The sequence below is a fragment of the Argiope bruennichi genome, chromosome 5 (genome assembly GCF_947563725.1).
Source record: "Argiope bruennichi chromosome 5, qqArgBrue1.1, whole genome shotgun sequence".
Classification (NCBI taxonomy): Eukaryota; Metazoa; Arthropoda; class Arachnida; order Araneae; family Araneidae; genus Argiope; species Argiope bruennichi.
Window position 1 is genome coordinate 93,549,267 of NC_079155.1, and position 21,513 is coordinate 93,570,779.

Below are 21,513 nucleotides of genomic sequence, written 5' to 3' on the forward strand. Positions count from 1 at the left end.
AGTACGCTTCGTTTGTGCTTTCTTATTTGTTTGTTATTTTTTGTGTGGAGAATAAAATATCGTTATTGGTTATTGAGTCTGTTCGACTTTTCACCATACAGCCCATGAATAGATTTTGAAAAAATTCCATAGTATATCGTTCAATTAAAAAAAATATTCATCGAAAGAAACCAAAGCCAAAATATATCAAAATACTCTCGTGTCTATTTATAAATATTCTTAATAATTCGCAGTAATTCGAAATTGAATATCAAAATGTCTAAATCATTTTAACTTAACGCTGTGCATAAAAATTGTTTATCAAATACATGATAAATTCAACTTAATACAACTAAATCAAATATTTTGCATAAACTCCATTTTGACAAAATAAGTGAGATCAAAATATCTTTATCAAAATAGCATCACTATCCAAATCGTGCTTTTTAAAATAAAACGATGTGTTCTTTCTTTTCAGAAATCTGAATGGAATGAGAAAACAGAAAAGCAAATATGCATCCTTAATATATATATTTAGAGTTTTTAAAAACAGAGTTCGGAAATCAACTCTATGAATATTAAAGATTGCATCTTTTCTTGCTCCAAAGTACTTAAAGCTAAAGTCAGGGTAAACTTTTATGCAATTCTAACCCTAGAGCTCCACTGTGGACAATTAAGCTGAAGACGTGCTCGAAATTCTGGATATAAGTCATGATTCCAATAACTTTGACCTTATTAGGAGCACGGCACGTTCTGCAGACACCAACAGCCGTCTCATAAAGGATAACAAAATATAAAAATCACGCAGTAACGACAGCGAAATACATTTTATACTTCGTAAGGCCTTAAAGCAGCTATTCTGTATTCTCTCGGTGAGTCTCTGATGGGAGATGTGATTTATGCATATCGCTGGATATCATGTTTTAATCGCTGGCTCGGAAATCGATATGCTTATTTCGGCTATATTCCTGAGAAAATTCAAGCTTTTACAGTTTTTCTGTAAAAGGGAAAGTCGATTTTAAGCCTCGAGGTGTAATTTGTGAGGAATAAGTGCTGTACGTTGATTAAATCTATTAAATAATCTATAGCTCATTAATATTTAATGAATCGTAAATTTTAATACCGAGTAGTAACTGATGTCCAAAATCCTGTCTGCTTCTATATCAACTGAGTTTATTTTTTTGTGTTTCCATACTTTGAGTTAATGTGCCAATAAAGTAATAACAAAAAATAGCGCAATATTATACTATTTCTAATGAAACAAACAAAAAATGGATACAACCAGATTTAGGTTGAAAATTTCTTATTCATCAATTATTAACTCTCTCAAATGAATTAAACATTAAGATATATATGTGTCCCTAAGCTGAAATAAACACTAATAATCATGCCAAAGGTTAAACTTTTTAAATGATTTCTGTGGTAATAATATAAAATAAAATGAATTGTTTTATTTGAAAAGAATAAGGTTGAAGGTTATAATTGAAAGTTTGGCTATAAAATAAGCCCAAATCCCAAAAATTCCATATTTTGCCAGTAAGCAAATGAAGTATATATTGAGGAATGAGATTGATAATTGCATAGTTAAATATAAGATGCGCCATAAATTCGCACAAACTTCAAAAATTTATAATAATAAATTAATTCTCGAAAAAAAATGCAGTTTGTGTTAATATATCCCATTAAAATGATTTAAAAATTACCGATAGATGGCGCTCACACGTTAAACTGAGATTGTTTAGGCAAATCAGAAAAAAAATACATCAACTTAAAACAGCTCTTTTTAATTTAAAGCAAAAGATATTAAACATAACCGTTACTACAATGTATTAAGCAAGTGAGAAGTATAAATAAGCCTATTACAACGGAGTGTAGCTTCTGGGTATCGACGACGCAGGTATTTTTCAGTTTTACCAAAGTGGATGGACAATCCCTGTAAACATTAGATTTTAGGAATTCCCAGAATCAAATGTCTTTTGGAGAAAGATCTGGAGATCCTGAGGGTAACTTAATCTTACATCTTCGGCATATCACTCGGTCTTCAGTGAATAGATATAGGAGGATAATCTTCACGGAACAACCAACGTCAGACAAGGCACAATCTTGCATGAATGTAACGACAGGTAACTCAAATCTTTGCTGCAGATTAGGCACTACGTGGTCAAGCAAAAGCGTAAGCATATCAGTTGGACCCTGTTTTCAAACCGTATATAGAACAACGCTCTTCAAAAAAAAGAAAGAGCCGGGAATGAAGGACTCTGAAATCGCATCAAACAGTCAAACGCGGAGAATGAAATGGTTTGATCGTGTACTCACTAGGGTATGTTGTCGCCAAGATACTAGTGTTTTGCGTATTCACTTCACCACGCAATGAAAACTGGTCTTTCCACATCATGCTCAGCAACTATTCTTACTCGTGTTTCATTTGTGTTAATGCCCATGTTGAAAAGCGTTGTCTTTCATCGGAATCTCCTGGCAATAATTGGTGAAATGCTTTAATGTTGTACAAATGCAGTTTGAAAATTCATTGCAAAATGAGTCGCATCTACTTTTCCGTTATTATAACTTTTACTCTCCCTCGGTTTCCTACGTGCCTAGTTTTCCACCTGCACTGTTACTTTCCGTTGATATCTCGGCTTTCAAATTTCCTATGATATTTTGTACAAGAAGAGCGCGGTCCGTTCAACAGAGACTTCATGGACGATCCTCCAAACTCCTTGTTTCCTCAAAACGATGCACTAAATTTAGTACCCCATTCAATGAAATAGGGGTTTTATTAGCCTTTATTTGTTTCACCATGCTGAACTTCCGCAATTGTTTCATTCGTGGATTCACTATTCTTATAGAAATATTTAACTACTAATGTTCGATCTGGTAACGGTAACATGCTGCTGGTATCGAATAATGGATTCATTTTCAGTCTTGTATTTTATAACTATCCTGTTTTGCCTAAAATATCTCGATTTGACGTTCGAGCATCATCTATAGCTTATTTTTTGACTCATTTTAATAGAAAAAAAATCGAACATATTCCCGCAAACCTAATTTTTTTCCCTAGCTTTATCTTTTTTATTGTAATTTTTTGAAGATTACACGAATTTATAGAGCATCCTGTATTAAGATAAACTTCTACAAACTGGGACTTATATTCATGTTTAAGGAAAATTTTGCCCAACATGAATCTTTCAGTTTTCATTTCAAAATGATTCTGATAAAACTGATTGATGAAAATTTTCTGTGTATTGTCTTCTCTTTTCAGTCTTATTCATAATCCCAAACTATCTGTTTATCTAATATTTGAAGTTTTGGTGTACTGAATGTCTATGAAATGAAAGAAGAATCATGAATTTATCACTTCGGCGAAGCTGAATATAATGATTTATTTATGAGTTTGAGTAATGGGCAGATGTTTTTCAATGTTTAAATTAATTATCCGCCATAATTTTATATACTTTCATTAAAAGTTAAATATAGATTTCTAGAATGTGTATAAATAGGTTATTAATCACTTTAAAGAATTGTTCTAATTCTGAAACAGAAAAACTTATATTTGTCTTTTTTTACTGTGAACTCAAATAGGTTTGCTATTTTTCTGCATCAAATTACATACAGTGTTGTAAGATGGGTACAGTCAATCTAAAAACAACAAAATACATTACATTTTTTTATGTTTTCGTCTCAAGAATTAGAATATGTATTAATAAAATAGAAATAAATATAAGCAAAATATAATAATAAAATAAAAACGTTTGAAGTACAATAAAAATGCTTATAAAAAGTTAAGAATAGACTTTGGTAAGAACAAATTGAGCTTGTTGTATGTAAAAAAACAACCTCATTTTTTAGAAATAAATAAATTATATAGAATAAATAATTGATATAGAAGCTTTTATCAAATTGTTATTAAAAAATAATAATATATTTTTTATTTTTTATTTTTATACAAAAACAATTACAATTTTGCAGCAATGATTTATTACTAAGAGAATATAAATTAAGAATAATATTTTTCACATTATTATCTATGTGGTGTAAAATAAATAGTTCCATCCTAATTAGGAAATCCTCATTTCTGTTTAATTAATTTATTGTATGGAATATATTAAAAGAAATCTAATAGAGTAATTAAATTATCGTATCTCTAAAGGTAACATTTTTTTTTTTAATTTTTCGTTCTTGCATAATTTTATTCAAAATAACAAATAATGATTGCCGAAATACATATTCAAATAAAATATCTCTACTTCTGATTATATAGAATCTAAAAATTATATCTGATATACATGAAAAAATTAGATTTTTTCATTGACATATGAAGTTGTGTTTAATTAAATTGTATTTTTTTATAGCTAAATTTTTATGATGTTTTAAAAATTATAAAATTAATATTGTTTATTGATTCTTATTTAACAAACTTCTTCTTATCAAGCTGGTTCAAAGGTGCTAGTATGAATGTAGAGACAAAAATAAATTCGAATAGCAAATGAATGTAATAAAATTACAAAATTCCTTTTCTTTCAATATAGAAATTTCAATCTAAAAACTCGTATCTTAGATCCTTTCATGTTGAGTTCTGAATTTCGATAAAGCTCAGAAGATTTCAACAATATCCGGTGTAAATCATATCACTTATTCTCCGACCTGCCCAAAGGCATACGGAAAATATATATTGAATGACCGGACCGTAACAGCAACACTGGTGGGAACTATGGTGGAGTCCTAAGGTCCCATGGTACAAGCCTTCCCTAAGGAAGTACGTCCCGTCATCGATGGGAGGAGCCAGACGCCAGACACCCACCTTCTCGTGTACCCTCCAGGGTGGCGAGATCCAACCACCATGACGGAAGCATCTCATCCTCATTTCGAGGTGCCCCCCAAAGGGGATTAATATCCAGTGTAAAATATGCAAGCACAGTTGAGGCGGGAAGCAAGACTCCTTAGATTTAAAATAAGAATAAGCTTTTAAATAAGAGTATCAGGTTTTTAGCATTTTTAAAATGCTAAAAACCTGAAAACAATAGTTCTGATTATTTTTGTAAGTTGTGGAAGTCAGAAGTGAACCGGCTGTTACGACAGAAATCTTATTCCAATTGTGTCACTAATTCGAGATATAAACTATTGCTTCCAATCAAGAGTTTTTAAATAAGAATAAATAAAAAATGTAAGGCAAAAATGATCTAGAAGTTTTTATAGATATCTTATTCCGATTGTTTCACTAATTCCAGATGTAAACATCTACATTCAGTCAAGAGTTTTTAAATAATAATAAATAAAAAGTGGAAGTCAGAAATGACCTGGCAGTTTCGATAGAAACTTTCATCCAATTATTTCACTAATTTGCGATATAAACTAATAACTTCAGTCAAGAATTTTTAAACAAGAGTAAATAAAAAGTAGAAGTCAGAAAGGATTTGGAAGTTATTGGACAGAAGCATTATTCCAATTGTTTCACTAATTAGAAATATAAACTATTACATCCAGTTAAGAGTTTTTAAATAAGAGTAAATATACAGTGGAAGGCAGAAATGATCTGGCAGTTAAGATAGAAACCTTATTCCAATTGTTTCCTTAATTCGAAATATAAACTAGTACGCCAAATCAAGAGTTTTCAAATAAGAATAAGTGGAATTTAGAAGTGATTTGGCAGTTACGACAAAAATTTTATTTCAATTATTTTGCTGAATCAGGAAATAAACCATTCATCTCATGTCAAGAGTTTTTTATTTGTCATGTCTTAAATCCATTAAATCATGGTCAATAATCAGTATCATTCTAGAGATCAATTGCTGATAGATTCATAACAATAATTTAGATAATTTGTTCGAGCCAGTTCAGCAATATTAACCATAAAAATGAATGATCCCTCTTTAAATTGCTTCCAATAAATTTCTTACTAAAGTTTCTTGAGCATAAAAATTAAACTTCATCTTATAATGAATAAAACAAGAATCAAATGCAATCAGTGACCTGCCAGTTACAATAGAATTCTCATCCGAATTGATTCATCAACTCGAAATGTAGGCCATTCACTTTCAGACAACAGTTTCTAATTTGACTGGTAGAGTTTTTGAGTTGCATGTCTTAAATCCATTAAATCCCATCAGGACTGAAATTCATTATTCATAAAGAAGCATAAATCAACGCTCAGTATCACTCCAGGTGTTAAACGCAGGGCTCTCAGTACCATTTCTCCTGCAAGAAAATGAATCATTCCGAATTTCAGGTAGATTGTAATTTATTTCTAGATTATTATTTTTTAGGGTCTTTCTCGACGCGAATATATGTATAGGCTAAAGGCCGCTTCCGTGCGGATAATGGTCCCGGGTATTGACCGATAGAGCCATCATTAAGTGAGGAGCATCGCGAGTATTATTTCGGAGAGGAAGTATCGCTACTTTATGTGGAACATTCATTGTTAGAGAGAAGTTAAAGTCATTAAAATCTTCTAAATGCGAGCTTAGAATAAGCAGTGAGTTAGTAAGTGTAGAAAAATCAATTTAACTTTTTTTGCTCTTACAGCATTTTAAAATGCACTTGAAATTATCATTCTTTTTATGATATGTATTGAGCTGTTTTCTCTTTATTTGTAGGATAATCTTATGTTTGGAATAATCTATAATTTATGATTCATTAAGCCTTATAATACATTTACTAATAATAAAGAAGATTGTGTGTGTGTGTGTGAATGAGTGAGTGCATGTATGTGAGGGAGTGAGTGAGTGTATGCGAGTGTGTGAGTGAGTGTATGCGAGTGAGTGAGTGAATGTATGTGTGTGAGTGAATGAATGTGTGAGTGAGTGAGTGAATGCATGTGTGTGAGTGAGTGAATGCATGTGTGTGAGTGAGTGAATGCATGTGTGTGAGTGAGTGTATGTGTGTGATGGAGTGTATGTGTGTGATGGAGTGTATGTGTGCGATGGAGTGTATGTGTGCGATGGAGTGTATGTGTGCGATGGAGTGTATGTGTGTGATGCAGTGTATGTGTGTGAGGGAGTATGATTGCGTGTGTATGTGTTTGTAAGTTTATGTGTGTGTATTTGTGCCTGACTACATGCATGTTGGCTTTCTGTAGGAAACACCACTAGACTAAAAGCTACAAAATTTGACACAACCAAATTTGGTACGCTACTACCAAACTAAGAACAATTCAATTTGGTTCTAAGAACCTAAAATTTTGTATGCCTTACTGACTAAAAATGAAAATAGGTACCAATTTTTAAAATTTTATTCTATATTAAGAAAAAAAAATTGAATGTTTCGGTAATAATTCTAACAAATATTACTATACAAAACTAATATTATAATTTAATTATATTATTATTATTTAAAAAATCACTTATTCGGTAATTATATTAATTTAATTGTTATCCATATCTTTTTCGTATTTTGACAGTTTCTTGAAAATTATTTTTACGCATTATTTTCAACAATAAATTTCATTTTTGAACAGAAATTGCAACCAATTTTCATTGTTACATCAAATATTTAATGGTTAAGTGTCTTACATTTAAGAAAACATGATTACAAGATACTGTATTGAAAAGTATTATACATTACAAAATATTTTAATTTATTTATGAATTACGGATTTGTGTAATTATTAGAAAACAAGAAAATAAAAAAGATAATTACATTACAGGATTGCTGACGTGGAAATCGAAATAAATAATAAAAAAATGAAGGAAATAAGAGTTCTTAAAAATTACTGATTTACCTTGTGTAAAAAAGTAGAAATCATTTTTTTTACAAAATCTGGTGGTCAGAACAGATTTATGAAAGCATTAGTACTATAAGATTACAAAGCAATCATAAATAATAGAAGAGTTTTTAAAACTTTCATTAGAAATTTCTCTTTTTATCAGGAACTCACAATTTTTCTATTGTGTTTCGATTTCTAGTTTTCGATAAAGAAATCTTCCCATGTTTACTCTCTCAGATATAAAGAGAATAAAAATGGAGGAGGCAGTGGTACTATATTGTAATAGGCGAAAAAATTCGAACTCGAGATTTTGATGAATTTTCAGACCTTCCTAAGTTCGAAAATAACATTTTTGAAATTACGTTTGTCTGTGTACACACTGACTCACATTGACTCAATCATTACTCATTGACCCTTCTGTGTACACATTGACTCGCATAGAATTTTGTATATGGTGTTTGCCAAAAATTTGTGGATTTCTTATAAATTTTGAAGGAAATGCATTCATAAGATATTAGTTATAAATTCCCCTTCGTAAATGTCCATCCATCGATAAAATTTGGTGCCCAGATTTAACATAAAATTTGCAGATATACCAAATCCTGAGCTACATCTGTTAAAGGACTAACCATCTTTCGATCTGTACTTTCGCAAGAATGTAAGCGTGTTAATTGAAAAATGCAATGATTTAAATACATAGAATCTGATATGGTTTCATTATCCTTCAGATTTGTGTTAAATTTAGAACGTAGTATATTCTCAATCACTTTAAGTAAAAATGAATTCGACAGAATTTAAAAATATATAATTTCGATGGAATATTTTCATTTAATTTTAGAAAAGTTAACACTCCTAATTCTGTTATATTTTTATTTTATTGCATGAAAATTTTATAATAAAGTTGTAATTATAAGTGACTGAATGTTAATGCTCAGATAAATACTGACATTTTATATTTCCTCCAAAAATGTATGAACAAATAATACTTCCCCTTAATGAAATGCTTTAAATAGAATTATGTTTTATTATAATTTAAATAATCTAAAATACATTTCTATATATATTAGACCATAAAATGTGCACTGAAAAGATTTAAAGTATAATTTGTTGAATATGCAATCGATATCAAAAATAAATTTCAAAGTTATGTTCCAAACAATGGCAGGTGTCTTTATTTAAAATAGCATACAAAAGGCTATAAATTCGATGTAGTGAATATTTTATAAGAATAATTTTTGAAAGACTTATCTAGCAGGTTGTATAATGAAGAAATATCCAGAGTATTATGTGTAGATTATCCAAATAACTATTCTTTAACTAATCGCAGAGTTGCATGCTAGTTTTCCGGTTTACAGAACTGTCTTGGAAATTTGAGTATTGAACACGCAACTTTAAATTGCGTGTTTGCTTGTAAAACCCATCAATTACAATTACTCCTAGTAAAATTCAGCCCAGATCGATTACCCATATTTTCTTAGACAAGTTTTGTGAATTTGATCTAAAGAAATATAGATATTTCTTTCTTTCTTTAAACCAAAATATTAATTTTGAGTTCTGAAATTTTTTTAAAATATTTTGACAAATGAAATATGCTGAATTTCTGAGTTTCTTAGTATCTAAATTATTCAGTTTCCTAAAAAAATGGAGGAAACTTGATATGTTCTTAAAAATAGGCATAGTGTAAGATTTTATTGATAAAGATGAAATTTTATATTTAAAAAAACGAAAAAGAATATCCATATCACATGAGAATATACTTATTTCTCTTATATGTTATCAAGAGCATTTGTAGCTTATATTTACTATTCTGGAAAGATAGCAAGAACAATAGCACGTAAATATTTCTATCAGTTACACACAGTGGGGGATTTTATTATATGTGTTTATTCTTTTCAGCTCAAGTATTTGACTATTGTTGTAAAGTTAAAAGAATGTATGCTTAATGGTGGGGATTCTCATATTATCATGATTTAAAGTTATAGGTTACCTGAGAAGTCTTACTGCAATTTGAAAATGAATAAATATACTAATTAATTTATCAACTGATATGATATTTGAATTGGAGAAAAAGTGTTTCATAAATTAGTATCTCAGTAAATTTTTAAATAATTTCTTAGTGAAGAATTTCTTACGAGAATAATTTTCTTAGAATTTCTTAGAGAATAATTATTCTCAGAATTTTTATGAGATAAGTAGTTAGGCCAAGAAAAATGTAAATAGCTTATTGCTGATAATCAATTATATTACATGACATCACAACTAAGAATTAATTTTCCTAATTTCTATTTAGTTGTTAGCGATGCGGTACTTTTTTCAATTCAGCTTTCCAAACCTTTAAAAATAATATACATTTTCATCACGGGTGAATTTTATTTTTATTATTAGGGAATTTTATCATCTAGAAACTTTGGGGCTTTAAGTAATGAAACAGCTGATGTCACATTATCATTTCTAATTCATATAAATATTTGCTAAAAATAAACATCGTTGGTAAATTTATAAATTAAATTATTAGTGATCCTATGGTGACTTTGAATTATCATAATACTACATTCTTCATCTATACATCTGAAAATTATTTTTCATGAAGAATTTCTTATCAAATCATTTGCATTAACATTTTATCGTAGATACTGATCAATGCCGTGACAATTCGACTGTCGGGCACTGACACATTAACATCGATCCACTCGCAGACTTATCTGCAGGACCATTCTGTCTTGGCATATTGCCTCATATGTGAAGGATAGATACTGTTAATGAAGACACATAGAATTAATTATTCTATAAAGATTGTTCTAAAAGGAAAGGGAAAGAACTTTTATATTTCTTCGTGAATGCAGTGATAGTTCTAATCATATTTAGTCTAGATTATATATCCAAACCTATGAGAAAAAGGATCCATAATGAAGAGAAATGAGGCAATTTTAGCTAGCCAAAAAGATTCACTATACTTAAGTAATCCTTACTGCAGAAAGCTGTCTTAGCTCAAATAAATTAGTGGAATGTTGCTTTCTTGGATTGTATTTACTGAACTGGTTCTAAATTTGGGTTCTATGAGGAAACAAGTCTGCAGAAGACAGAAGGAGTACAGCAAACTCTTTGTCACTAAAGCACAAATCAGTCTTCTAGTTTTTGTTAAAACTGGTAAAGAGCTCAACTAGCGGAAAGAACACACAATATTTTCCCATTAATAAGAGACTGTCATGCCATCATTTTTATACTAATTACAAAATAACCCAATTTCTAACTGGTCATGGTAACTTTAAAAGTTATTTGCACAAATTTAATTTGTTTCCGTCATCTTCCTGCGACTGTAATATTGGTGGGGAGGAAAATGTTGAACATGTGCTCCTTCTATGTTACAAGTTTGTCAAAGAAAGACAGATCCTAAGACTGGCTCTCAAGCACATGAATATAAATTGGCCTACAGAGTTTCACCAACTTATTTCCACTAGAAGTGCTTTTGAAAATTTCTATAAATTTATTGTTGACATCTGTAATTCTTCATAACTGTTAAAATTTTCTTCTTTTTCTTTTGTAATGTGTTACATACTTACTTCTGTAAGCCGCGTGTGATACTTTGTGGTTCACGGGGAATTTATAATTGTTCAATAAAAATATATATTTTTTCCCATAGATCAATGATACCTTGCCGCACCATATTATCTTAATTCACTAGGCCAGTTTATCACTCTTTTATTCAAATTTGGAAATTTGGTGTCTTGGTAAATGAAAATTGAGAATTCGTATATTATTTGTCACACTGTTAAATTGAATAAATAAGCTAATTTGAGACGAACAAAAGTTTTTTTTTTTTAGTTTAATGATTTTATTTGTAATTTATAATTTGACAAATATACGTACTATAGCAATTCATTAGTCTATCCTTATTATTGATTTTTTCTTTATAAGTGAATATGTTAATTTGTTTTAAAATAATGGGTACAACTTTGAACTACATTTATCAACAAATCTAAATAAGTATTGAGTAAAATATTAGCGTTCAAGAAATTATTACATAACAATTCTTGAAAACTAATCAATCAGTTTAAATATTGAGGAATGTTGAAAACTATTTCAACAACGCTGATCCATTCGATAGAGTGAGTAACAAACTAACATCTTGACATTATAAAGTTGGGGGAGAAGTTTGTTTCAACCTAATCCATTTAATTCATTCTTGTGGGTAGCAATGTGTCACTCAAGAAAGTTGAAAGGAACCTCGGAAATCCTGGCATAAATTACTTTTGGAAAAGTGCTTTCATAACAGACATCGATCATAATGAGTCATGTTTCAAAGAGAAGTAGTGACTTACTTGACACTGATATTCTCCTTCGTCGTCCAGCTGAACGCCTCTCAAGCGTAAATTATACACTCCCCTTCTTTCGTCGACTATCATACTATAGCGAGGATATCCAGGTATATCCGGATCAAAACCTAGGGAGAAAAATTCCAGACATAAGTTACAAAGTAGGAATTTAGACTGAAAAATGACTAAAGATTATTTAGAATGCCTTTTATTAATATTTTTTCCTTACGAGCAATATAGATTCTAAATCTGCAATTTCCTGTATTGTTTAAAACTTTTCTCGCATATGGAATATACAAAAAAATAAATTTCAAGTTTTTCATAAATCACAATAGATAAAATTTTTTTTGAACAAGATGAACTCAAAACCATTATGGAATAGACGAATGAAAATTTCGTAAATATAATTAATAAATTTCTATCAAATTTTGAAGAAATATATTTAGATGAAGTCTATTTGTCCGCCTGCCTGAGAACTACTTTACACTATAACTGCAAAACGAAGAAATTTAGTTGGATAAAACAGTGACAGTATTGTCGCGTAGATGAGGTGAATGTAGTAAGGCCAATAGAAATGAACACACTCAAGATCAACTGAAGATTTTGTTACAAATCTAACTGATTGAGAAACTACTTATATACAGTTGAAGCACCTTCTAGACTTTGAATGCTCGCAGAAAATTGGAAATTTACATAAATAACAAATTAGAATAATTAACAGAAATTTGCATAACTTTGCATAATTAACATAACTTTGACATAAAGCAAATTGAAATTAAAAATCAATTTTTGACAATTCGCCTTGCTTGTAATCGAACCCGAAAGCTTCCGTTCAGCTACGAGATGCTTCGTTCAGCCGACTGAGCCATGATGTGCTTGGTCGAAAGGAACAATTTTCGCTACAGTATAGATTGTAGATATTTGTCATGTTTGGAACAAAATCCGTCAAGGGCTTGACCATCTGTTGGTCTGTATTACATATAAGCATACATATATACACGATAATTCAAAAGCGTAAGAATTCAAGCATATGAAATTTGATTCACAGTTTTGACACAGTGCAGCATATAGATTTTTATAAAATTGTGTACCTCATCTATGAATGGTTGATCATTTATTTCCACTAGAAGTAAATATGATAGTTCAAAACAAAATAATTTAAATATATGAAATTTTGTATATAATCTAAGGACTTTAATTGCAATTCCATGTCAAATTTACATAGCAAAATGCATCTTCATTTTTCAGCTGCTTGATTATTACCACATCCCAGCGATCACTTACTAAAATAATCTCAAAATATCGAACGGTATTGCTTTTCTCTTTAATATTGTTCGGCAATAACGTATATTTAATAATATACAAGGACATATATAACATATTATGTGAGAAAGGATCTCTTAAAATCTTATTGTCTTGAACAATATTTATTTGTAAACACTATACATTAAAAATACTTTGGAAACAGAGGAAAAGATTTGATGCGTGCTCTGTAAATGAAATTTTAAGATTTAGCTAACCAATTTAAATACAAAATACACTTAGATGAAACATATGTTTCTGTGTTTATGAATGCATTAGAACACGATAACTATGATACGCAAAGAATTGGAGATATAAAATTTGGTTCGCAGTTTTATGAACAAAATTTTAGAAATTGTTACGTTTTTGTGAAAATCTGTCAAAAAATTGAAAAACTGTATATGTGAGTGTATGCGGTAATTACAGATTGCAGTGTTTTAAACAAATGAAATTTGATGCATAATCTGATAACCAAAATTAAAGATTGATATCGAATTTTGTCTTTAATTCTATCAGTACTGAGAGGACCCAAATGTCTGTACGAAGAAATTACTGCTGGTACGCGAATCACTGGAAAATTTCCTTCCCGTTTCATTAAGTGTGGTTAACTGAATACATGAGGTGCGTGCTTTGTTCATTTGAGGTGCTCGTGTTGAAAGTTTAAGAAATAGGGATGTTTCCTACGAACTTCGAAAGGATACCCGAGCATAAATTTCTTTAATTTCCATCAATTAAACACCGTCCTCTTTTGTATATAAAACATTTAAGGACACCGACTGTCGTAGCAGTTCATAAAGGGGTAAATAATTTTTACTACATTTGAAAGAGTACAATGGTGTTTCAGTGCTCTTAGGTGTTTGAACTGGATATAAACATCAATTTAAATGCTAAAATAGAAAAAAAAACTAGGGATTGCAAGATCTCTTGTAACTTCCTTGCGGAGTTCTAAACTGGATTTTTTTCTGTGGGAGGTCTAATTTACGTCTAACATTTGACCCCTCGTGACTCAAAAATTAAGTGAAGGTTTGAGAAAATTAGTACACAATAAAACAATCAATGCTCATTTATTATAAAAATTAAAAGTACATGAATTCGAATGATCTTAAGAACGAATATATTAAAGAAATTTTCTAATAGGCAGATTCATTTTTTTATGAAACACTTAATGTGGCATACTCAGTCGGTATTTACAGAAATCAGTTACATACTCTTATAAGGAGTGATTGAATAACATATATGGATACTCTTATAATAAGTGAGGAAACACACCTCCTTGTGGATGTCTGTCTGACATTCTAGGACTTGTTACCTCAGTTTTTATCCCCCTGCGATACGTCAGGTTATGCATACTCTTAAGCCCCCTCCCCGCAAAGAAAGTACTATAATGACTATGTGCACAAGAAAGCTACTAATTAGCATGCATTGTATCAAATATATTTTGAGGAAGATAAATATATTTGAAAGCACAACATAATTAAAGATAAACATTGTACAGCTAAATGTCGAGTATGTGCTAGGAGCATGCATTGATGGTACATTCAAATGCTTTATTTTATCTGAATTTTAAATAAATGTTTATGATTTAAATAAGCGTTGATGTGATAATATAAAAATCTACTATCAACTACATAAAATCTAATATTTTTGTGAGTGCCTATGTTGGATTGACTCGTGAAAATACTGTATACCATCACCTTTCAAAATTTAACTAGTCATAGTACATTATTTTAATGAATAACTATGATAAATGAAAATTTTCATCTTTTAATAATATAATAAATTATTAATACATGAACATTTTTAGTAATTAAAACTGAACATTCTATTCTTATGAAATGGTTCAAATAAATTTTAAGGACATTATTAAATGATCTGGTATGTTTAAAATTTTCCTCATGATCAAAGTTATTTCTTCTTTTTAAATTATCAAAACTATAATGAACGAAAACCATCAAATCGCATAGAAAATAATACAAAAACTCATTATTTCTATCAGAAATTATTTGAATATTTTTTTATTATTCTTGCTTGCATTGGAGATAGATCAAAATCCAGTTGAATCCTAACTAGTAAAGGCGGACAATTTTGTATTGAAATCGTATCAAATGTTATATATTTTGCAATATATTTTAAATATAGTTTGGATATGAAATGAAACTAATAACTTTTAATTCACCTTCAAAGGAAACACTGTATAAAGCTATTATATGTTAAAATAAATTTATTATTGCATTTTAAAAGTAATGAAACACTTTCAATTAATGAATATTTTTACTTCTTTACTACTTTATTAAAATAATTTTTCTTGATGTATATTGAAGCATTGTGTGATTTAAAAATATATTGGAGTATAACATCAATTTATTTCAAGCAAATAGCAAATATATTCTATTATGATGATTAATAAGAAAGTGAAAAATTCAAGAAATAAAGAACTGCAATAATTCAAGCTTGAGCATTTGCATGTATCTAAAATACTGATAAATCTGTTTTGAAATATATTTAAAAATACACAAAAAAATTCTTATTTATCCTCTTTCAATAACATTACTTTAAAAAATGTTTCAAGAATTCCAAGAAAAATGCTTATCAAGAACACCAATCACTCACAACATAAAAAGGCTTTCTTGCTACTTCAAACGTTAGGTCAGGACAACATATTCTACTTGACAAAGTGTCTAATCTGATTTGATGTAAGAGTTTTTCCTACTTTTTTATGCAGAAAGTGCATAACCACAAATCAAAAATAATGATCTAAGTCTTATTTTAAACATCAAAGTTCCAAACTCTATTTTAAGCTCAAAGTAAGATGCGTGAAGTAATGGACGCACACATCGATCTGTCTTAATGTACGGCGAAAAAGTTTTCGGTAAACATCGTATTTACTTCTTTCGTAAGCAATTTTTCTAAAGTAAAAATATTAAGCCATTATTTTGGAAGATGAGTATTAGCGTAAATTCATTTATTAAGATTATAGCATGAGTCTTAAATTTTTAGAATGTCTACATTTACTATGACAGAAGAAGATATTTTTTCATATTTATGGAAAATGCAGTTAAAATAGTAAATAGTTTGTTTTTTTAAAGAAGATCTGAATTCATTTCATTTAAAATTATTTTGGTGACAGAAGTGAAGTATATAACGTAAAAATAGAAAATATTTTTTTTAATGTGTTGCAGCTTGTGACAGTCACAGAATTTCTTTTTCACCACAGCTTACAAAGTTAGTGATTTATCTCTATCTGTCTATATCTCTACTAATAACAAAACTAAATATGTAACTGTTCTATCTACACGATAGATCATTTGACCTGGAAGTACCAAATTTGGCACATATATACTTTTGAAGGCAGGAACATGCAATAAGAGCAATTTCTTACATTTTTATTAGAATTAACTAAAAGTTTATCGAGATTTGGATATATTCATGTCATTTTTACAATCCTTAATTCGTATGTATTGTGGAATATATCATTGCAAAATACTAATATTTACACCATTTTATTTTAAGCACCTTCATTTTACCACCAAATTTGAATTTTCATTTTTCAGCACAAAACTATACTTTGATATCCTGCAAAAATTTATAAATACAATTCTTGAAATTACATAACCTATGAATAAGTGTTTGTAGACACTAGGTGGGACGCATCAAATTTAGTATTCTATGCATGCAATAAATCATTATATTTAATTTCAAAGGCTTTTTACAAGAAAATACGTAAAAACAAATCTCAAGATGCATGTTTGTATCTTCGTACATGTTGACGCTTTATTAGACATTAGATTCAAAGCTAACAAATTTAGAAAAATATATCTTTGAAATCAAAAATGTTCATAAATTTTCTCTATTTCAAAAATAAAGTGATCATTTTGAAATTTTAATTAACTATAAACTAACCCTTTAGGCACATTTGGCATATCAGAACATAATGCATTCTTTAAATTTATGTTTCATTTTTTTCCAATATTAAATATTCTAAGTTATCTCAATATCATGAATAATATGAAATAAATAAATTTTTGCATAAAATATACTGCTTTTAAATGTAGTACCCAAAGGGTTAAGCAAAATTTGAATATTTTCACCGTATCTCTAGAAAATATCACAATGCAAAAATGAATTCCGATACCCTTTTAAAACTTAAAAAATTGTAATTTTATTTATATTAATTTACTAATTTAATAATACAAATTCTTTCTGAATTTCAGTAAATTCAAAAATAATTTTTGACTAATTAACAAAATCATGGCATATTGTTGTATTGAAATTCTAATTACTTGAATCATTTTATGAAATATTTCACAGCTTGCTTTCTTTACCAAGAAAGAAGAAATTTGTTTAATATCTGCAAGATTTACATAACGAATGCGATTATAATATCTTGAAATCCAGAATATCGATAGATAATTACGTAATTTATCGTATTCTGATGTCGAGAATTTTAATTTTATTAAAATGATTCATATATACAATTAATAGAAGAACTTTAAAACTATTAAATTAACAAAGTTTTAATTTCTGTTACCATTCAATGCTTAAAAATATTTACGAGAGGGAATCCTAAATCTTAAATTATATATGACATTTAATTAAAAAAAAAAAAACTGCACGCAGCCGGAGTTTTTTTGCGACGGATTTAAGGCGAAGAGTATTTAACAATAAAAGAACAAAATCATTACAGAATTATATCTTTAAAAAAAGAATTGAGCAAAACATTGATAGAAAGATAAGAATTTCCATTCCGGAAACTCCTGCCTACAATTACTCCAAAGGATGTTCTTTGATTAAACGGTTTCCGTCCAGTTACTAACAAACAAAGTTTGGAACAAAACAGAGAAAATAAGAATAAAACACGAGCTCTTGTCTCAAGAATACGGAATGACGTCATCAGAAATTAGTCCATTGTTCTGTCAGTCTAGTAATTCACTCTTTAGTTGGTTTCTCTTTAGTTTCACTGAAAATGACGTGTGAGGTGAGGCCTACGAAGATTAATGAAATTATCTTGTTAAAATGAGATTTCTCTATTATGTTTGGAATATAACGGAATATTTATTATATTAATAAATTTTATATTTATTATAAAAACTGTTAAATATTAAATGACTTTAAAATACTGAATTTTGAAAAATATCAATTTAAAAAAAAAAAACTTTTTTAATAATAAATAATGAAAATTAATTTTGTTATAAATATCTGTGAAATGTTTTATTCTTTATATTTGACTGTTTTGAATTTTCGTTAAAGGACTATAGGACCTTCAGCAGTTAAAAATGGCCGCGAAAGTGGGTGAAATACGATTCGCCCTAATGTAAGAAAATAAATTTTAAGCTTAATAGATATTTTACCACAGTTTTATAAGATGTTTAACTTTATAATTATGAATTTTTAAACCATTCAACTAATTTTCATTAATAAAAATGTCTGTGCAAAAGAAAAAAAAATGTCCTTTATAAATTGTCTAAGACAGAATTTGATTGTGAACTAAATTTCTCAGAAAATAAGCTTTTTATAATTACAAATGTTGCACCTATTTACTTCCAAAGAATATAACTTGATAACCATGCCAAGTTATGAATAATTTAATACATAGTGTTATTGACTTTTTATGTCATTAAAACATGATAACACTGTATTTAAAAAACATTTTTAGCATATTAGAAATCACAACGAAAAGAGCACACATAATACCATTTTTATTTATGTATAAGTAAGTATATCTGGAAAATTTCATATTGATACGATGAACCATTTTTGTTCATTCCTAGGCGCAAACTGTGAAAATGTGGTATTGAGAAAAATAACTTTAAAGTAAAAAAAAAAAATCCTTTATTAAGCTTTTTTATTCAGGAATAACACAATAAAATACCACTGACCTTCAGACTTTTGACTATATCTTTTTAACTAATTTACGTAAACACATATGCAATATATTAAAATATCTAGAGGTATTCGGCTATAAAATAAAATTTTATATCAAAACTCGAAAATTAAAAGTTTAAAGGTCATATAGACCTTAAGTTGAATTTTCATGAGTACCTTAAGTTACTGCTTAAGTTACCAATTTTAAATAAAATATCGCCTTCGAAACATTTTGAACTATTTTTAACCTTCTTTCCAAGTTTAAACTTTCTTACCCCTAAAATAGATGAGAAAATAAAACCATATCATTTTCAAATAGAAAATATATTATTGACGATAAATAAGTGTTTTTAAAGCAAATGTAATTACATTTGCATAGCTGCGAGTCGTAATTTTATATTGCCATATCATATTTTACGTACAAAATATTTCATACCACTATGAAACCTATCGAATAAATTACAATGATTTAACTTTTATGATTAAAGAGGAGAATATATATGACATTAAAAAACTAAGATGCATCCTAACCTCAGTAATAAAATCCTTACATTATTTAGCAATTTAAAATATTCATATAGTTTAAAATTACTTTAATATACTTTGACATATTTCATGCATCATATTCTCAGAAAACATATCTCCTTTTTTTCCCAATTTTTATATTAATACATTTTGTTCTTTATTTCGTGCTTTGACTTTCAAAAAATATCTTTGCACTTAAAAATGAAATGCATCTGAAGGAAAATATCTACTTTTATATCAAACATAAGGAACATAAATGGCTTAGATAGGTATATCTTTGATTATTTATGTCTTCTAAAATTACTAAAATACATATATATTAGAATATATAAAGAATTAAAAAAAAATAAACTTAATCAAACCCATTTTTTAGCACGAGGAATAGAAACAACATTGGATAATAAGAAAATGTATTTTTCTTAAGAGAGTAAAAAATGCATTAGGAGAAAGGAGCAATTCGTAAAAATGGGTATGATTAGAATGACAACTTAAAGAAGAATAATGAATAGCTTGAAAAATAAAAGAGAAGTTTCAAATAATGCAATGGATATTTTTTGGAATAAATTGAACAAGAATAAATTTTTAGAATCTGGCATCAATATTTTTTTTAATATTTTTCATCTTACGATTCAGATAAAAAGCATATTTTTTCTCCTCTTTGAAAGGAAAAAAAAAGCAATTCTTCGCTTAATTGGAGCAGATAGATCCCTTATTCAAATAACGGGCATATTTCATATGCAAATGAGAGACATCATTTGTATTTTATATTTGCTGAAAGACATCATTTGTATTTTATATTTGCTGAAATTTTTCGCATTTATTTTCACAAAATTATATATTCGTCTCCATTTTTTTTATTTTCTTAGATAAGAATAGATAATTTTAAACAACGGATTTAATAACATTTGATAATTCCTTTTCTCTCTTTATATTTTGAAAAGAAAATACTAATTTTGAGATTTATAGAATTTTTATAACTTTAAATAATTAAAAATTATTTTTAATGAGATAATACAAAATAAAATGAAATGAATGTTGAAATTTAAAACAATATGAAAAATGTATGGATCTATTGAAATTCTTTAATTTTAAACTCGAATTTTTCTTCTGTTAAAAAAAGTGTTCATCTGTTAATTAAAAGTATTTGGGAAAAATATGCATAAATTTAAGAAAAGAAGCTTCGAATCGTTGAAAATATTTTACAGTTTTATGTTAATATAATCGTAATCTAAATTAAGTTTCTACATTATTATCTATGTTTTGAACTAATGAAAACACATTTTATATACAAATGTTATACAGCCTCTGAATCTGAATTAGATTAAAATTTCTTATAGTTAATTTGTAATGAATACAAATTTTTATTTTTAAAAATGCAATTTTAAGCAACAAAGTTAAATTAAAACATTGTATACCTAGAGTTTTCGTTTTCATAGTGAAATCATGAAGGTAAATTTAAGGCTATGGAATTTTTAAATCATCAGATTGTGAGGAATAAATTTAATTTCAGCTTGATAAATTAAAATTCAAAGTCCGATCGAAAGAAAAATATTAATTTAAGAAAAGGAATTTAATTATAAAAATAATTTCTTATAAAGTTCTTTTGATTGTTACAGGAATGTATTTGAAGTTCAAGGTTTACGTTTGAAGTACGTGAAAATATTTTCATTTTGAAGTATTTGAACTTTTACGTTTTGAAGTATTTGAAAATTATTTATATTAAAAATCGAATTTTAGAAATTTAAAAATAGACTCAGAGAAATTTGCTTATCATGAAAATAAGATGGTTTTAAAATATTATTTATTTCCAGCACTCATTCATTTCAAAATGAA

The 21,513-nt window shown here is 28.2% G+C and overlaps 1 protein-coding gene across 1 annotated transcript in view; it reads right to left on the bottom strand.

Annotated features, from left to right (window-relative positions):
- The window catches only part of LOC129968147 (nephrin-like), a 494,644-nt gene that overhangs the window by 280,938 nt on the left and 192,193 nt on the right, over positions 1 to 21,513 (bottom strand). Inside the window, exon 3 of the mRNA XM_056081964.1 lies at positions 11,998 to 12,119. Within this exon, the coding sequence (XP_055937939.1) occupies positions 11,998 to 12,119 (122 nt within the window). The remainder of the gene's footprint in view (positions 1 to 11,997; positions 12,120 to 21,513) is intronic.